The 19,292-nt window shown below is 37.2% G+C and overlaps 1 protein-coding gene across 1 annotated transcript in view; it reads left to right on the forward strand.

Moving 5' to 3' along the window:
* The window catches only part of ABCC1 (ATP binding cassette subfamily C member 1 (ABCC1 blood group)), a 152,179-nt gene that overhangs the window by 48,023 nt on the left and 84,864 nt on the right, over positions 1-19,292 (forward strand). The window contains exon 5 of the mRNA XM_074196489.1: positions 1,431-1,556. Within this exon, the coding sequence (XP_074052590.1) occupies positions 1,431-1,556 (126 nt within the window). The remainder of the gene's footprint in view (positions 1-1,430; positions 1,557-19,292) is intronic.

The following is a 19,292-nucleotide window of genomic DNA, read 5'->3' on the forward strand; positions in this document are numbered from 1 at the left end:
GCTGGCATGGGACTCAGAAGTCCTAAGATCCAAGCCTGGATTTCACTTTTCTGGGTCTTCAGTTTTCTCTTTTGGAACATGAAAGATTTGAATTCAATCAGCCTTCAAGCTGAGATTCTAATGCAGAATGATCATTCAATTAAGGTCTTGGGAACTGTCTTCTTCCCTTTTCCTTCCAGTGATAACCTCATCAATACCAGAGTCTACTGATGCTAGGAAATGGATAATGGGGAATCCTTAAGAACAGCATGTGCCTATTACTTTGCCACTGCTTAGGGGGGGATCCAATGGAGGTCTAGATTTACCCCCCTAATGACCCAGGTGGATTCCATCCCCACATGGAATCACAGAGAAGCAGGTTTACCCATTGTAGTACTGATTAGAGGAACCTGCTATTGATTTTTGAAAGTCCGATTGCCCCTACAATACAGACATCAGTCAGGACTCAGGGAAACTTGTCAGAAAGAGAATCTTACACAAAACTTTTGGCTTAAAGCTTTTTTGTAAATATGAATTATCATTTAAAAAATTCTCAAATTTAAATCTGTACAATACTTTACAGATGTTCAACCAGTTACTTGCAAACAATAAGACAAGCCACCATCCCTTGCCCTTTAGCATAGGAGCAAGCAGGGGAAGTGTGTCCCAGAATAACCTCTGAATGGCAAATTCTTGTTCTGACTCTTAGATGAGAAGATGTGTTTGTTTCCAAGTGTGTGCCCTTTTAAAGCCCAAGTGCTTAAAAAAATAGTCATTTAAAAGTGCTTTAAGTGGAAAGGGCCAAGCCTTAGCTCATTATTTAAAAATTACCAATAAATTTTGTTTTAACAAACAAAAGTAGTCCTTTAAAAGAGTTATGAAGAAATCCAATTGATTCTTTCTGTAGTTTTGGGAATTTGGGGAATGGACCTATAATTTCTTTCCTATAGGGAATTTTAATGTGGAATTCCCTTTGTCAAAACCAATTATCTCCTGTTCTGCAGGTTACAGTCTCAGAGAACTATCTAGGACCCTGAGAAATTAAGAGACTTGCTTTTTAAGATAACATAGTCAGTATGGATTAGAAGTGGTACTTTGAATACAAGTTTTCCTGGCTAGCTTTCTGTCCATATTATATTGTGTTTCTACAAGTAGTTTTTCTTATTCCTCAAATAGATCCACATTCCAAAGCAGTATTTCTTTAGAGTAGTTTTCAGATTTTAAATTCCTGTTTATATCTGGTAGGTTCATTTCGTATTAGTGATAGGAGTAGACAGAGTAGAATATATAGAGAGTCTCAAGGTGGATATTTTTTGGTTGGGGTGGTTGGAATCAGAGTTGGCATGTTCTCGGTATCTGTTCTTGTCTCTGTATCTCCCCTTCCATTAGCACCCTCAAGAGTGGAAGTTCTGAAAGTTGGGTCTTTTCTTGTCTTTTCCTCTTGTGTTCAGAGCGATGAAATCGATGTATTTCGTGATGTCACGTTCTACATTTACTTTGTCCTGCTACTGATTCAGCTGATACTGTCCTGCTTCTCAGACCAGTTGCCCCTCTTCTCAGAAACCACTGCTGACCATGTAAGTAGGAAGAAAGAGACCATTGTGAATGTGTGTATGTATGTCCATATATGTGTATAGGGTTGGGGGCTTGTCCTTACTCTCAGCCTGAAGATGATCATATCAATATGGTTAGGATATCACAATTTCTAAGAAAATAGTATGGATTGGAGCAGAAGGGAGAGAGCCCTGTCATCTCTCCTATATAGGTTCAAAGGGAACTGCATTCTTTTGTGTGTGTGAAGCATTATTTGTAGCCTGCCATCTGTGACTTGGAGATTTTTATAGTGAGAACAGTTTTCTGGCTGTTGAAATACACTTGACTTGGCCTGGGTTGACCTGGACCTGGGCCATTGGCTTTATGTAGGATTGATCATTTGATGTCTGGCCAATTTAAATGGAACGGGGGGAAGGTCCTCTGGCAATGAGATTTAAAAAAAAAATAAAAGAAAGGAATCTTTCAGCTCAGGTATCAAGGGGGTAAGGAGGAAGGAGAGACCTGAAATTTCTGCCTGGAGACCTGGCTCTGCTGAGAAAATGAGCCCTTGGAGAGTTTAGTTTGTCTGTGTGTGTGTGTGTGTGTGTGTGTGTGTGTGTGTGTGTGTGTATGTGTATGTGTATGTGTATGTGTGTGTTCTTTCCTTGCAACATCACTTCTTTAGGGAGCTCATATTAAATGGATATGCCTGTGGTATTGGACTGGGAAATGAAGACAATATATTTGATAGAATGGTTAATTAAAAGTCTATAACATGGGTCAAATACATAGATAAAACCAAAAATATGTTTCTACAAGTACTGAGTTTCTGATTAATGAAGTGGTAGGTGGGGCGAAGAGAAGAGGCACCTTAAATTTCATTCACTGACTGGAAAGCTTTAGGATAAATCATTATCTTTCTGCCTAAAAATTCAGGAAAACTGAAGAGAAGATGAAGAGATTCTGCATGCCGACTCCATTGGGGATTAAGATAAGAGTTTTCATGTCCTTCCTGAGTGCACTAACAGGATGTATAATAGAATTAATGTTGCTTTTTTCATTTCTTTCTCTTCTCTCTTCCCTCTACTCCCCTTTGCCTGCATCAGGCTGTGGTATTCTTTTGAAAGAATGCCATTTTCAGTACCCAGCCTTGGTAGGCAAAGGCTGGAGTGTACAGGACCAGGGAATGTTCCCATGTACTCTCTGTTTTTAGAGAGACTTTTGGAAACTCTCAGCTAGACCATGGTAGTTACCCTTAAATCTGAGATGAATGATAGGTTGCAGAGAAAAATGGGTGGGGAAGCAGGTCTTTGGAGGGGGGAAAGTTACATTATTTCTAGGAATAAAAGAACAATCCCCAAATGCAAGTGTGGCAGCAACCTCTGCTGGTGCGAGTCTTGTCTCCACAGAAAATTTTGCTAAAGATAGTGTTGAAATTGGCTGTTGACAGCATCTAGTGAGCTTTACAGTTTTCATAGAGCAGGTAAAAATTAATTGCTTTAGTTGCTTCACTTACATCAGCCAAGTTGGCAAATATTTGTGTGGGCTGGTAAATTTTTTGGCATTTAACTACATGGCTGGCTAAGCATATGTTGTTTAGATTACAGGATCTATTCAGTTGGCTAACTTTTTTCTTTCCTTTTAAATAATAGTTTTGGGGCAGCTAGGTGGTGTAGTGGATAGAACACCAACCCTGGAGTCAGGAGGACCTGAGTTCAAATGCAGCCTCAGATACTTAATATTTACCTAGCCCTACCATGAGCAGTCACTTAATCCCATTGTCTTAAATAAAAATAAAACAGTTTAGATAGTAATTTTGCTATTAGGACCATTTTCAGTTGGTTAAAAAAAATGTATTAAGTACCTGATACATAGAAAGATACAAGAAAGAAAGACACATACATAAAGATAGATACAAAGAAAGTACACACAGCTCATTTGCCATCTTTTAAAAGCATTGCCTTGAATTGTTAATTTTCCTTTCATGTTAATTTGTTTCATTTCCTACCTAGGCCCGTGGATCTATTGAGGGCTGGGACAGGATACCTCCATTTGCCTTATTTATTAATTATTATCATCATCATCATAAATAATAATAGAAATAGTTGACTTGTGTAGTGATTTTTGGTTTGTAATATAATTGGTACACATTATCTCATTTGATCTTCACAATAGTCCTATGAAGCAAGTATTGCTGGAATTGTTATCTCCATTTTACAAGTGGGGAAACTAAGACTTAATAGTGGTTAAATGATTTGCTCTACTTTGTATCACTTGTGAGGGACAAAGGCAAGATTTGAGTACATATCCTCCTGGTTCTCCCCGTAACATCACCTTGCCTTTCATAGAATAGGTAATCAGTAAATTCCCATTAAAAACTAAAAAAAAATTATTAAAAACTGTTGCTTAATATGAGTATGTACACATGACTCATTTTATCTCTCCATGTCCTTGATAGAATTTTGTTTGTCTTGAAACAACATGGACCCAAGATTTTTCAATATCTGTAATTTGTAAACATTTTTTTTTTGTTCTCACACCTTTTAGGTACAAATACTATATAGACAGGGAAGTAACAAGTAAAGATTCATTCCGGTCCAGAGCAAACATGTTCTAATGATTTAATGAAGAAGGATCCTCCCATTTGTACTCCACTCCTCTCTTACGACAACAGACTATTTGTGCAGATTCAGTATCCAGGCTATAGCAAAGACACTTGAACTGTGAACGAGAATATTAGGTTCTAGTCCTGGCTGTTATATATTGTGATAAATAATTTAAACCTATCTGGACCTCAGGACCTCAGTTTCTTCCTTGGTAATGTGAAGGGATTGTACTAGATATTTTTATTGAATTTCTGCTTCTGTTCTCTGCTAGGTTCTGGGAAGTTCAAATAAGACATGTATACTGGAACAAAGGGTTAAGACATGATTGACCTCTTTGACTTAGGTCCATCTCTCATCTTATCCATTCTTCATTTAACTGCTAAAATGATTTTGCTAAAGTGCAAATCTGACCATGTCAATTTTCTACTAACAAACTACAGTGACTCCCTGTTACCACCAGGATCAAATATATTATCTTTTGTTTAACTTTTGAAGCTCTTTGCACACTTATTCTGTTCCATCTTTCTGGTGTCTTATACTTTACTTCTCTGAAAATTCATTGTTCTGGTATCATTGACCCATTTGCTCATTCTCAAAGAGGCATTTCATCTCCTGACTTGACCTATTCCCTGGATTTCCCACCTCATCTCTGCATTGTGGGGATTTCTCTGGCTTCTTTTAAGACAAAACCCGAATCTCACTTATGGCAAGGGGCCTTTTCCTTGTCTCTCCTAGAACCTAGTACCTTCCCTCTGAGATTACCCTTTCATTACTGTAAATATCTTAAATCTACCTAATTGTTTGCATGTGGTATCCTCTATTAGTTTGTGAACTTCCTATTGGTACAGATGGTAATTTTGTTTGTCTTTGTAGCCTCAGTGCATACCACTGAGGCTTAATGAATGCTTGTTGACTATCATTGATGTGTAATGTTATATGATAAACACATTGGAAAATTGCAAACTTAAGTGTTTTCTGAGGTCTTGAGTGAAAAAAGGTTTTTCTTGATCAAGAACCAAGAAATACTTCATTAAAAACAATTTAATTGTGCTTTTAAGGATGGACAAGTTTGACAAAAATAGAGAAAAATAATAGGTATAAGAAACAGCATGGAAAAAAGATTTATTTCTGGGAGAACTGAATAGTCCTATATGAATCAATTAAAATCTGTGAAGGAGTACAATGAAATTAGAGTCTAGAATAAAAAATACCAGTTGATTGTGGAGTTTTGAAAAGGGAGATTTGAATGTTATTTTATAGGCTATTTTATAGATTTTTGAGCTTAGGAGAAAAATCTATGTATAAGGGAAGATCATTTTGACTATGATATGAAGGAAAATTTGAAGTTGTACAAAGGGAAGATAGGAAGACCTTTTCAATATTACTGTAATAATTAAGGTGGATAGTAATGAAAGTTGATACTAGTATAGTGACTGAGGGAGTAAGATGAAAGGGACAGGATATTTGTACAAGAGAAATTGTGAAAGTAAAATTAACAGACCTTGACAACTGAACTTGTTTGGGAGGTAAAAGTGAGGGAAGTTAAAAGACTCAAATTTGGGAGACTAGGAGTATCATTGACAGAAATATTTAATTCTCTCATCAAAATCCTTTTCTTAACACTAGATCCAGAGAATGTGAATCTACCTACTTTGCCTCTTTGATGTATCTCACACCCTCATTTTTTCTGGTATTATTTTCTTCAAGCTTCCTCTTTGGTCAGCCAAGAACTTTACTTGGTCTGTTTTTTTCCATAATTTGGGGCCCTTTTGGATTAGACGGATTTTGAATATAGTCCAAACAGAAAGTAGAAACCCTAGAACCCTGAGAAACTTTCGTTTTTGTTGACAGTTTGTAAGTTTTCCAGTTCCCCTGAGTTTAAGAGGAAAGAGGAAGAGAAATTTGTTGAATGTTTTTTAGTCATATTTTAACATTGATAATCTGCTGAAAATGACATATGAGATTTTGTAATGAGGCTTCACTCAGATTTTTCTTTGAACTTAGTTCACTTTGGGGTAAGAGATAGTGGTAACAGCAGAAATTTACATTAACTTGAGTATTCAAAGCCTGTGGAGGGTGTTAGGATATATTTTTGTGTAAAGACTACTCATCTATTATATTTGTCTTGCCACATATTTCTGACGCCATTGAGCCACTCCTGTCTTGGACTTTTTTTGTGGTGATATTGAGGTTCTCTTGAGAATTGGCTTGCTTTGATCCCCAGGAGCAGGAGTTTAGCATACAGCAGGAGTTTAATAAATAAATGCTTGTTGATTGATTGAATCTCCATACCATGCTACTCTTGCTTTCCTAAAAGTAAATTTCAAACAGTCCCCTCAGATCTCATCTAAAGGACATAAAGTAATATTTAGCCAAAAAGAACCTCAAATGGTGCCAGGGCTAGAAAGAGAGGGAATTGTTTATTGGCTTATATTTGTAGAATTAGAAAGAATCTCAAATTGATTAAATGACTTGCTAAACTCACTAGTTAGCTAGTAATTGAACATACTTAGAGTTGACCCAGGTCTTTTACCTCTTGGTTTAACAGTCTTTCCCCAGCACAGTATAAATACATTTTAGATAGTAAGGCACCTAACTTGCTTTAACATTCTCTGATTTTAAATCTTTTATTTCTAATATGGTTGACCTCTTAGAACCAGTAATATACCTGATTTTGAAGCCAGAAAGACCCTTCAAGTATTGTGTCTGACACATACTGATAATATAACCCTAGATTAGTTCCTTTAACCTCTCAGTGCTCTAAAGGTTCCAACTATATAGGCAGAAGATGCTGCCTCCCCAAGAGTTCCGTAGAACAGTGAAAGCATGCTTCTAGTTCTTATCGCATCCTCTGCAGCTCATCTGGAGGTTAAAAGACCTGTAACACCAGTAGTGTAGAAGATTCCTATTTCATGTGAAAGGCTGATGATGTTGGAAAGCAGTCACGAAAAGGGGTAGGCAGAGAGGATTAATTAAGTTCATTCGGGTCCTATAGAGAAACAGGAAGAGAATGTAACCTTTCCTGAATGAGTCCCGGAATTATCCCCTGAAACAATGAGTTTGGATTTTTTAAATTTATTTTTATTAAAGATATTATTTGAGTTTTACAATTTTCCCCCAAATCTTGCTTCCCTCCCTCCACCCCCCCACGGAAAGCACTCTGTCAGTCTTTACTTTGTTTCCATGTTGTACCTTGATCCAAATTGGGTGTGATGAGAGAGAAATCATATCCTTAAAGAAGAGCAGAGAAGTCTAAGAGGTAACAAGATCAGACAATAAGATATCTGTTTTTTTCTAAATTAAAGGGAATAGTCCTTGCACTTTGTTCAGACTCTACAGCTCCTTATCTGGATACAGATGGCACTCTCCTTTGCAGACAGCAATTGTTCCCAATTGTTGCACTGATGGAATGAGCAAGTCCCTCAAGGTTGAACATCACTCCCATGTTGCTGTTAGGGTGTACAGTGTTTTTCTGGTTCTGCTCATCTCACTCAGCATCAGTCCATGCAAATCCCTCCAGGCTTCCCTGAAACCCCATCCCTCTTGGTTTCTAATAGAACAATAGTGTTCCATGACATACATATACCACAGTTTGCTAAGCCATTCCCCAATTGAAGGACATTTACTTGATTTCCAATTCTTTGCCACCACAAACAGGGCTGCTATAAATATTTTTGTACAAGTAATGTTTTTACCCTTTTTCATCATCTCTTCAGGGTATAGATCCAGTAGTGGTGTTGCTGGGTCAAAGGGTATGCACATCTTTGTTGCCCTTTGGGCATAGTTCCAACTTTCTCTCCAGAAAGGTGGATGAGTTCACAGTTCACCAACAATGTAACAGTGTCCCAGATTTCCCACAACCCTTCCAACAATGATCATTCTCCTTTCTGGTCATATTGGCCAATCTAAGAGGTGTGAGGTGGTACCTCAGAGAAGCTTTAATTTGCATTTCTCTAATAATTAATGATTTAGAGCATTTTTTCATATGGCTATGGATTGCTTTGATCTCCTCATCTGTAAATTGCCTTTGCATGTCCTTTGACCATTTGTCAATTGGGGAATGGCTTTTTGTTTTAAAAATATCACCCAGTTCTCTGTATATTTTAGAAATGGGTCCTTTGTCAGAATCATTAGTTGTAATTGTAAAGATTGTTTCCCAATTTACTACATTTCTTTTGATCTTGGTTACATTGGTTTTATCTGTGCAAAAGCTTTTTAATTTAATGTAATCGAAATCATCTTATTGGTTTTTGGTGATGTTCTCCAACTCTTCCTTAGTCATAAACTGCTCCCCTTTCCATAGATCTGACAGGTAGACTAGTCCTTGATCTTCTAATTTGCTTATACTATTGTTTTTTATGTCTATGTCCTGTAACCATTTGGATCTTATCTTGGTAAAGGGTGTGAGGTGTTGGTCTAATCTAAGTTTCTTCCATACTAACTTCCAATTATCCCGCAGTTTTTATCAAAGAGGGAGTTTTTATCCCAATGGCCTGACTCTTTGGGCTTATCAAACAGCAGATTACTATAATCCTCTCCTGCTTTTACACCTAGTCTATTCCACTGGTCCACCATTCTATTTCTTAGCCAATACCAAACAGTTTTGATGACTGATGATTTATAATATAATTTTAGATCAGGTAGGGCTAAGCCACCTTCTTTTGCACTTTTTTTCATTAAGCTCCTGGCAATTCCTGACTTTTTATTTCTCCATATGAATTTACTTACAATTTTTTCTAACTTGTTAAAGTAGTTTTTTTTTGGAATTTTAACTGGTAGGGCACTAAACAGATAGTTTAGTTTAGGTAGAATTGTCATTTTTATTATATTAGCTCTACCTATCCATGAGCAGTTGATAATTGCCCAGTTATTTAAATCTAATTTAATTTGTTTGAGAAGTGTTTTATAATTGTTTTCAAAAAGATTCTGAGTCTGTCTTGGCAAATAGACTCCCAAATATTTTATATTGTCTGAAGTTACTTTGAATGGGATTTCTCTTTCTAGCTCTTCCTGCTGTTTCTTGCTAGACATAGATAGAAAAGTTGAGGATTTATGAAGGTTTATTTTATAACCTGCAACTTTGCTAAAATTGCTAATTGTTTCCAGTAGTTTTTTTAGATGATTTCTTGGTATTCTCTAGGTAGACCATCATGTCATCTGCAAAGAGTGAAAGTTTTGTCTCTTCCTTCCCAATTCTAATTCCTTTAATTTCTTTTTCTTCTCTAATTGCTGATGCTAACATTTCTAATACAATATCGAATAGTAGTGGTGATAATGGCACCCTTGTTTCACCCCTGATCTTATTGGGAATGCCTCTAGCCTCTCCACATTGAATATAATGCTTGTTGATGTTTTCAGATAGATACTGCTAATTATTTTAAGGAACAGTCCATTTATTCCTACACTCTCTAGTGTTTTTAATAGGAATGGATGCTGTATTTTGTCAAAAGCTTTTTCAGCATCTAGGTTTGTTGTTGATATAATTGAGTATACTAACAGTTTTCCTAATATTGAACCAACCCTGTATTCCTGGAATAAATCCTACTTGATCATAATGTATTATCCTAGTGATGACTTGTAATCGTTTTGCTAAAATTTTATTTAGGATTTTTGCATCTATATTCATCAGGGAGATAGGTCTATAATTTTCTTTCTCTGTTTTAACTCTTCCTGATTTAGGTAACAGTACTATATTGGTTTCAAAGAAAGAGTTAGGCAGAGTTCCATCTTTCCCTATTTTTCCAAAGAGTTTATATAGGATTGGAACCAGTTGTTCCTTAAATGTTTGGTAGAATTCACTTGTGAATCCATCAGGCCCTGGAGATTTTTTTTTAGGGAGTTCAGTAATGGCTTGTTGAATTTCTTTTTCTGAGATAGGGCTGTTTAGGTATTTAATCTCTTCTTCATTTAACCTGGGCAACTTATATTTTTGTAAATATTCATCCATTTCACTTAGATTATCAAATTTATTGGCATAGAGTTGGGCAAAATAATTTCGAATTTTACTTTAATTTCCTCCTCATTGGTGGTGAGTTCACCTTTTTCATTTATGATACTAGCAATTTGGTTTTCTTTCTTTTTTTTAATCAAATTGACCAAAGGTTTATCAATTTTATTGGTTTTTTCATAATACCAACTTTTGGTTTTATTTATTAATTCAATAGTTTTTTTGCTTTCAATTTTATTAATTTCTCCTTTAATTTTTAGAATTTCTAATTTGGTACTTAATTGGGGATTTTTGATTTGTTTTTTCTAATTTTTTTAGTTGCATGTTTAGTTCATTGATTTCCTCTTTCTCCAATTTATTCATATAAGCATTTAGAGCTATAATATATCCCCTGAGAGTTACTTTGAAGAATGAATCCCATAGGTATTGGTATGTTCTTTCATTATTATCATTATCTAGGATAAAATGGTTAATTCTTTCTATAATTTGTTTTTTGGTCCACTCATTTTTTAAAATGAGGTTATTCAGTTTCCAATTAGTTCTGGGTCTCTATCTCCTTGGCCCAGTATTGAATATGACTTTTATTGCATTGTGATCTGAGAAAGATATATTCACTATTTCTGCCTTTCTGCAGTTGATCATTAGGTTTTTATGTCCTAGTACATGGTCAATTTTTGTTCCATGTACTGCAGAGAAAAAGGTATATTCCTTTCTATCCCCATTCAGTTTCCTCTATAAGTCTACCATATCTAATTTTTCTAACAATCTTTTTACCTCCTTAACTTCTTTCTTGTTTATTTTATGATGTGATATCTAGATCTGATAGTGGGAGGTTGAGGTTTCCCACTAGTAAAGTTTTGCTGTCTATGTCTTCCTGTAGTTCTTTCAGCTTCTCTTCTAAGAATTTGGGTGCTGTCCCACTGGGTGCATATATTTTCAATATTGAAATGACTTTATTTTCTGTGGTACCTTTTAGGAGGATAAAGTTTCCTTCCTTATCTCAAGGCTATCTATTTTTGCTGCTACTTTGTCTGAGATAAGGATTGCTACCCCTGCTTTTTTTTTTTTACTTCAGCTGAAGCAAAATATATTTTGCTCCAACCTTTTACCTTTACTCTATATGTATCTCTCTGCTTCAAATAAGTTTCTTGTAAGCAGCATATTGTAGGATTCTGGTTTTTTAATCCACTCTGCTATTTGCTTACATTTTAAGGGAGAGTTCATCCTATTCACATTCAAGGTTATGATTACTAATTCTTTATTGCCCTGTGCTATCTTCGCTCTGTTTGTATTTTCCCCCTTCCCCCCCTTATCCATATTCCCCAGTATTTTGTTTCTGAATACCACCCCCTTCAGTGTGTTTGCCCTCCTATATCACACCCTCCCCTTTCTTTCCCCTTTCCCTTTTTCCTTTTTCCCTTTTCCCTTCCCTTCCTTTTGTTATTTCCCCTTTTTCCCCCACTCCCCTTCCTTTTCTCCTTCCCCCCCTCCCCTTTTCCCCTTTTAATACTTGAAAGGTTAGATGTTTTATAAGTTAACTGAGTATGTGTAGGTTGACTTTAAGCCAAGTCTGATGAGAAGAAGATTCAGGTGTTTCTCCTCTGCTCCCTTCTTCCCCTCTATTACCATAGGTTTTTTGTACCTCTTAGTGTAATGAGATTTACCCCATTCGGTTCCCTCCCTCCTCCAGTCTCTTTCCTGTCCCTCTTTTTAAGGAGGTAGTGTTTTTTTGATCATTCTATCTAAGTCATAGAAAATTCTGAATGTCTGTCCCTTCTAGTTCAGTATATTCTATCGAATAGAGTCAAAATTCCTGAGAGTTATTAGTCTTTCTCCCAAGTGGGGTTAAAGCCAGTTATATCCCATTAGATAGCAGGTTCATGGATAGGTCATGAATTTCCACCATTTCTGACTAGGTGTATTCTCTCTGTTAGAGTTACAATTCTCAAGATTTATGAGAATCTTTTCCCCCCCCATGCTGGGATATAGCCAGTTTCAACTTACTGGATTGCATTTTTTTCCCTTTTACCCCCTCCCCCCCTTTTTTTACTTTTTTATGTGTCTCTTGAACTCCTGTTTGATGTCCAAATTTTCTATTTAGCTCTGGTGTTTTCATCAGAAATTTTTGGAATTCTTCCATTTTGTTAAATGTCCATCTTTTTCTCTGGAAGAGAAGGCTCAGCTTTGCAGGAAAGTAGATTCTTGGCTTCATTCCAAGCTCCCTTGCCCTTTGAAATATCTCGTTTCAGGCCCTTCGATCCCTTAATGTTGATGCAGCCAGGTCCTGCATGATCCTTACTTTGGCTCCTTGATATTTAAATTGTTTCTTTCTGGCTGCTTGCAGGATTTTCTCTTTTATCTGATAGTTCTGGAATTTGACCACAACATTCCTTGGTGTTTTCATTTTAGGATCTTTTTCTGGTGGGGTTGATGTACTCTTTCAATAACTACTTTGCCCTCCGATTCCATGATGTCAGGGCAGTTTTCCATCACTAAATCCTGTAATATTAAGTCCAGGCTTTTTTTCTCTTCAATGTTTTCAGGAAGTCCTATAATTTTCAGGTTGCCCCTCCTCGATCTATTCTCGAGGTCACTGGTTTTGTTGATGAGGTATTTTACATTTGCTTCTATTTTTTCTATTTTTTTGATTTTGTTTAACTGACTCTTGCTGTCTCATGGAGTCATTAGTTTCTGTAGACTCCATTCTTTTTTGGGAGGAGGAGTTTTCTTCATTAACCTTTTGCAATTGGTCAATTCTACTTTTGAGAGAGCTTTCCATTTGACCAATTGAGGTTTTGAGAGAATTAATTTCTTTTTGCATTTGCTCATTTGATGATCTGAGAGAATTATTCTCATTTTGTATTGGTCCAGTTGATGATCTGAGAGATTTATTCTCCTTTTGTATTTGTCCAATTGTACTTTGTAAGGTTTTGTTTTCTTGTTGCAAGGTATTAATTGTCTCTCCCAAATTTTTAAGTTCCTTCCTTATTTCTTCAAGGAAGTCTTTCTGCGCTGGAGACCAGATTGTATTCTCCTCAGAGGTTCCAGGTCTCTCTCAGTTAGGGTCTTTCCCTTCCAGGAATTTTTCTGTGGATCCACCATTTCGCTAACCCTTCTTCATTTTGCTAAGACCTTGAGTTGTGGGGGAGGACTGGTTCACCGGGGCTTGGTATCGCTAAAGGCTTTACTTACTGAGTGCAGTTTCTCTGGCTGGCCCATAGGAGGTGTTGGTTGCTTTCTCTGGAGTGTCTGTGACCTTGACTGAGGCCTTCTCCCTTTGCTTGATGGGAGGGGTTGGAGCTATTGAATTCTTTTGCCTTCAATCAATGGTGGGCTTTACGCTGGCCTGAGATCATTCCTCAGCTGGGCTGGTTCTTCTGCTCACACATCTGGGCCTGAGGCAGAAGTAGTTTACATTTGTTTGTTTGGGAGGAGGTCTCAGTTGTAATGGGACTAGAGGAGCCCAGGATGGTGTCCACAGCTCTCCTGCACCAGAACTCTCCCCCCAGTTGCAGTCTCCAAGCTCCAGGGGGATAGTACCAACACCAGTGCCTCTGCTCCTCCGCTGACCCAAGCCCCTTTGGTCCAGCCCCACCACTGATCCAGCAAGTCCGGCTCTCCGGCTCTCAGACTCCCTGGTTCCAATTCAGCTGTTAAATCTGGCTGATTCAGGGCTGATCCTCCCTCTGGGCCCAGACTCACCCACCTGAATTTGGCCAAAGCTGCTGCCAGAGATGAATCCTGAGGTAGTTGTTCTTTCTCCTGGCTTTTCTTTCTGGGTTTTGTGGGTTGGATTTTTTTTTCAGATTTTTTTTTCAGGTTTTTTTCTTTTTTGCAAGGCAAATGGGGTTAAGTGGCTTGCTCAAGGCCACACAGCTAGGTAATTAAGTGTCTGAGGTCGGATTTGAACTCAGGTACTCCTGACTCCAGGGCTGGTGCTCTATCCACTGTGCCACCTAGCTGCCCCGGGTTGGATTTCTTTAAGAGGTTTGTTTCATGTGATAGATGGGGAAAGAGATCGGGAGACTTTAGAACTATTCCTGTCTTCTCTCCGCCATCTTGGCTGGAAGTCCTCTTGTGGATGTTTTTACTTAAAAGGTGCTACTCCTTATTTCTTCATAAATCTCATAAACTAGTGACTTTCTTTATTCATTGAGTTCTAAAGATTGAGTCCAGAAGGATCTATTTTTTTTTGAGGGGGAGTAAACCCCACAAGAAAACAAAGTGAACAGGGAGTTGTGTCTTTTGGTTTGTCTGGATAGACAGTTTGACTTTCACTGACCCCCCCTACCATTTCCTTCTCAGAGAAGAAGGCATGCAAAAGCCTCAAGAGTACTGTTATCTCATGGCTTCTTGTACTTAGCACAGAGATCACCTTCTCTTCTGAGGCTAATTTATTGCATAGTCACAGACTTAGTCACTATCCTTAGAGGGAGTGAATCTCCTGGAGAACTCTTGAATCACAGAGGTCTTAATGTAGGAAGACCAGTATTCCCTTCTGTAACAGTTAGATCATGCCTCTTCTCTCCCTTTGCTGGCCCTTTGCTAGACTGAATAGACTTTTCTCTTGACCTCCCTCCCTCTCTTTTGTCCCACTCCCCTTAACCTTCCTTCTGTGTATATCTGCCTTACCTTGCTGTCAGTGTATCTTGGTCATGTCTAAAAAGACATACAGTTGTGGGCATAGCCTGTGGGGTGTATTTGGAGGAATGGAAGAGGTAGAGGCCAAACAGATTTATTTAGAAAAGTCCTATAAAATCTTGTTAATTTGGGGTAGGATTTCTGCCCTAATTGGTGAAGTATCCAAACTGTAGATTTTTTAGAAACAAAAATGGTATTTTTATTGCTATTATAACTGGCATTCATATGCAATAGCATTTGCAAAGAATCTTCTTTCCTTGTATTCACTTACATGAGCTTAGAACAGTCCTATGAGGTAGATCCTTTAGATATTATTCCCATTTTATGGATGAAGAAACAGATTCATAGTGATTTTAGTCAGTCAACAGACATCTATTATCATCTTTGTTTTAGTTCCTGAGGAAATTAGAAAAAATTTTAGAGGGAGAAAAATAAGTTTTTAAGCATATGCAAAATTAATTTTGTTTCAGGGGTAAGATACTAGCAGCTGATGGAGTGGAGGGGGTAGTGGACTCAGGAAATATCTCATGTAGAAGATGATTCTGGAACTGATTTTTGAAGGAAACTAGAGATCTAAGAAAGGACGGTCAGGAGGAAATGTCTTACAGTAATTGTCAAGCAGTTTACCCATGGTCTGACAATACCATCACAGAGGGAATTTGAATCAGATTTTCTGCACAGTTTTCAGCTCCTTGGACCAGCACCACTAGTAATCATTGAGATTTAAATTTAAGGTCTACGAAGTACTTTCCTTGCAACAATTCTAAGAGATAGGTAGAGCAAAATATTATTTGTCCCCATTTTTAGAGGATGAAACTGAATCTTAGAGAGTCTGTTTAATTGCCTGTGGTAGAATAACTTATAAAATGCTGAAGCCACAATTGGAATCTAGGTCTCTTCTAACTTATATACCTTCAGATATGTAAGGTATGAAAGGTCATTGAGATAAGTTAATTAAAACCTATAACTCAAATACATACATAAATATGTGTATATATGTATGTTTATATATATATTTACACACATTAATAATTAAAATTACAGTAAGACTTTTGGGACATACATACCTACATCTACCATAGGATGAACTACAGAGATAATTTAGTTCAACTTCTTCATTTTGCAGATAAGGAAACTGAGACCCAGACCCATTGTGACTTTCCCATGGTTCCTTAGCTAGATAGTGGCAAACACAGGACAGCAATCTGACCTTGCCTCCCAGTAGAGAACATTTTACATTATGTTCTTAATATTTCTCATATCTCTTTCATTTTTGTTTGTGTCCCCAACAGAGTATAGTGCTTAGCATACATTAGGCACAATATAAAAGCTTATTGCTTACTTGACTGTAAATAGAATTGTGGGTTTACTAACACTTCTTAGCCTAAAAATGTGACAATTACTGCAGGACCATGAAAGTTAATCTCTTTTCTCTTAAACATCGAAGGATACAAGCTTTTTTTCCTTTTACCCTCAGCTCCCCAGTCATGTGAAAAAGTACAGCTGTTGTAGCTGTGGTCAGATCAGATGTAGAGGGAGGTACTTTTCTTTTTGGGGAGGGAGAGAAGATTGGAAGGAGCATACTGTTCTTAGGAAGGTCAAATAATCCTGCTAAGCTGCTAGTATCTTCTTATAAAGAAAGAGGCCCCAAATCAGCATCCAGAAAACAAAACAGTCCCTTGTTAATAATGCCCCTCTTTGTAATTCTTTACTTGCTGACTCCTCCAGAGCTGAGTCTGAATTCTCATGGGTTCTAAATTACTGGAATATGAATTAATGAGTTCTGTAATAACTTTCTGGGATGATGAGATCCTCTCAGACTCTGCCCTGTTCGGCATATGAAAAATGTTTGTCCTTCAGGATGAGGGTGGTCCCTGTAGGCGACTATGGAGTTTATCAGTCCAGGGCAAGTATCTTTTCTGGGTGAAAGGAGTGGCTTTAAAAAAATCATATTTGAGTTAAGTTAGGCTGTAGACAAAATTAAAATTAATTTCAGTGACATTTTTATTTATTTATTTATTTTAGGTTTTTTTTGTTTTTTTTTTTTGCAAGGCAAATGGAGTTAAGTGGCTTGCCGAAGACCACACAGCTAGGTAATTATTAAGTGTCTGAGGCCGGATTTGAACTCAGGTACTCCTGACTCCAGGGCCGGTGCTCTATCCACTGCACCCCCTAGCCACCCTGACATTTTTATTTCTATATGGTTCTTTGCATCTTGGCTATTTTGAAACCTTTGATCTTGATTCCTTGTCCTGTTTGCACTTCTACAATCAACTTTCCAAATCTCTATTTTATCATTTCTCCATTAATCAGAAGAATCTATTACCTCAATAATATAAAATATTAGAAAATTGGGAAATCATAACTCTTCAGACTTAAATGCACATCAGCATGTATAATGTATCTTCATAAAAGCTCCAAAAGTTTAATAATCTAGGTTTAATAATTTGAGGGGATCTGAACTTGCAATTTCATTGGCATAAGTCAACTCCTTTCATCATTGCAAACCCACAAATTGTCAGTACTTATAATCTTAGAGATTTGTCTAGAGCACTGAGAGGTTTACAACTAATGTAAATCAATCAGTATTTATTATTAAATAGCTATTGTGTTTCCAGTCCCATAGTAAATATTGGAGATATAAATACAAATTTGTATTGTATTTGTGTTTATACTATATACTTGTCTCCTTCATTAGGATGTAAGTTTTGGAGAGGGAAGTTTTCTCTTACATCCCCGCCTTCTAACCCAGAGAAGGTGCCTAATGATTGATATATCTATAGGGTGTCCTGTATTCTAGTTCCTGTCCTCAGAGAGCTTCCTTTTGTCCATGGAGGAATACAATCAATTCCTTAGGTTTTCAGGAACCTGGCTGTCTATAATGATCTCCCTTTGGATATTGTATTCATTCCTTTTCCTGCCATGATTATACTTGTTTGACTAGGCTCCAGTTTGTCAACCTTTCTCTCTTCAGATAAGTTGCTTCAACCTAAATTCAGTGCTTATAGCAGGGTCAAGGGCAAGGGGACTAATACCTCTCACATTTGGAGGCTTCATGTTTAGTCAGGTATCCTTAATGCTATATGAATATGGAACAGAAGCTTAGCTTGTCCAGATCAACCTTCTCTCTGCCATATCTTGTTTTGTTGCCTTTGCAGGTTTGATAGAAACCACCTATGAAATTTAGAAAAAAGCCCAATTTCTTCTCATAACTTTTAGGGATTTCAGTGCTGCTTATCATAGAGCAATGTCTCCTGGTTTATAGAATTACCTCTAAGAGTGCATGTTACATTTTCTAGCCCTGCTCCTTTTTTTAGTCATGTATGTTCTTGACTTGGACCTACAAGCCAAAGGGCTAAAATGAAAAATGAAAAGTTTCCAAGAATTATATTGACACCCCTCCTCCATGTGTATTTGTTGTGTGTGCATGTGTGTGTGTATTCTTGATAACATGAGATTGTAGGTCTGTGAATCTTAACTTATGAAAGTCTTACTATGGTTGGAAGCTTTAATAGCTAAAATCTGCAGTAAAAGTTTTAGGACATCTGTATATGTCAATTATTCAAACAACAGGAATTTATTAAATGCTTTCTCTGTGATAGGAGGCAGGCATTCAAGTACAAAGAATGAAAAATTTCCTTACCAAAGCATACTTTTTTTTAAAAGTTTTTTCCAAGGCAATGGGGTTAAGTGGCTTGCTCAAGGCCACACAGCTAGGTAACTATTAAGTGTCTGAGGCTGGATTTGAACTCAGGTACTCCTGACTCCAGGGCCAGTGCTCTATCCACTGCGCCACCTAGCTGCCCCCCCAAAGCTTACATTCTACTGGAGGAGACTAGTACACATAAAAAAATAGAAATGGGGCAGTGGGGTGGCACAGTAGATAGAGCACTAGCCCTGAAGTTAGGAGGACTTGAGTTCAAATGTGACCTCAGACACTTGATAATTATCTGTGTGACCTTGAGCAAGTTACTTAACCCCACTGCCTTGCAAAAACAGCAATATATATATATAGTATAAATATAAAGTGAATAAATAGAAATGTATACATAGTAGTTAAATACAATGTAGTTTGGGAGGAAAACTTCAGCTGTTGGCATGATCAGGAAAGTTCATGTAGAAGATGTTGCTTGAACTGCCTATTAAAGGCAGGGAGATAGTCAGTGAGGGATTTAAGGATGGAGTATACCTCAGAAATGTGGAAGGACCAGAGTCAAAGCACAGAGATGGAAGATGGGATATCTTGTGTGAGGAGTCCAGTTTTCTTGAATTCCATGGTACTATAGGGAGAGAAATATCCAGTGAGGTTTGGGCCTGGTCATGAAGGATTTTAAATGCTAATCAAAAGTTTATCTTTTATCCTAGAGATAATTGGAAGCCACTGGAGTTGACTCAGTAATGAAGTCACGTGGTCAGGTCTTTGCTTAAGGAAAATTACTAAACTCTCATAAATCCTCAACCTTTCTAAATATGACTAGCAAGATAAAGCAGGAAGAGCTAGAAAGAGAAATCCCATTCAAAGTAACCTCAGAGAATATAAAATAAAATATAAAATATAAAATAAAATGCCAAGGCAGACTCAGGAA

Source organism: Macrotis lagotis, chromosome 8 (genome assembly GCF_037893015.1).
Source record: "Macrotis lagotis isolate mMagLag1 chromosome 8, bilby.v1.9.chrom.fasta, whole genome shotgun sequence".
Taxonomy (NCBI): Eukaryota; Metazoa; Chordata; class Mammalia; order Peramelemorphia; family Peramelidae; genus Macrotis; species Macrotis lagotis.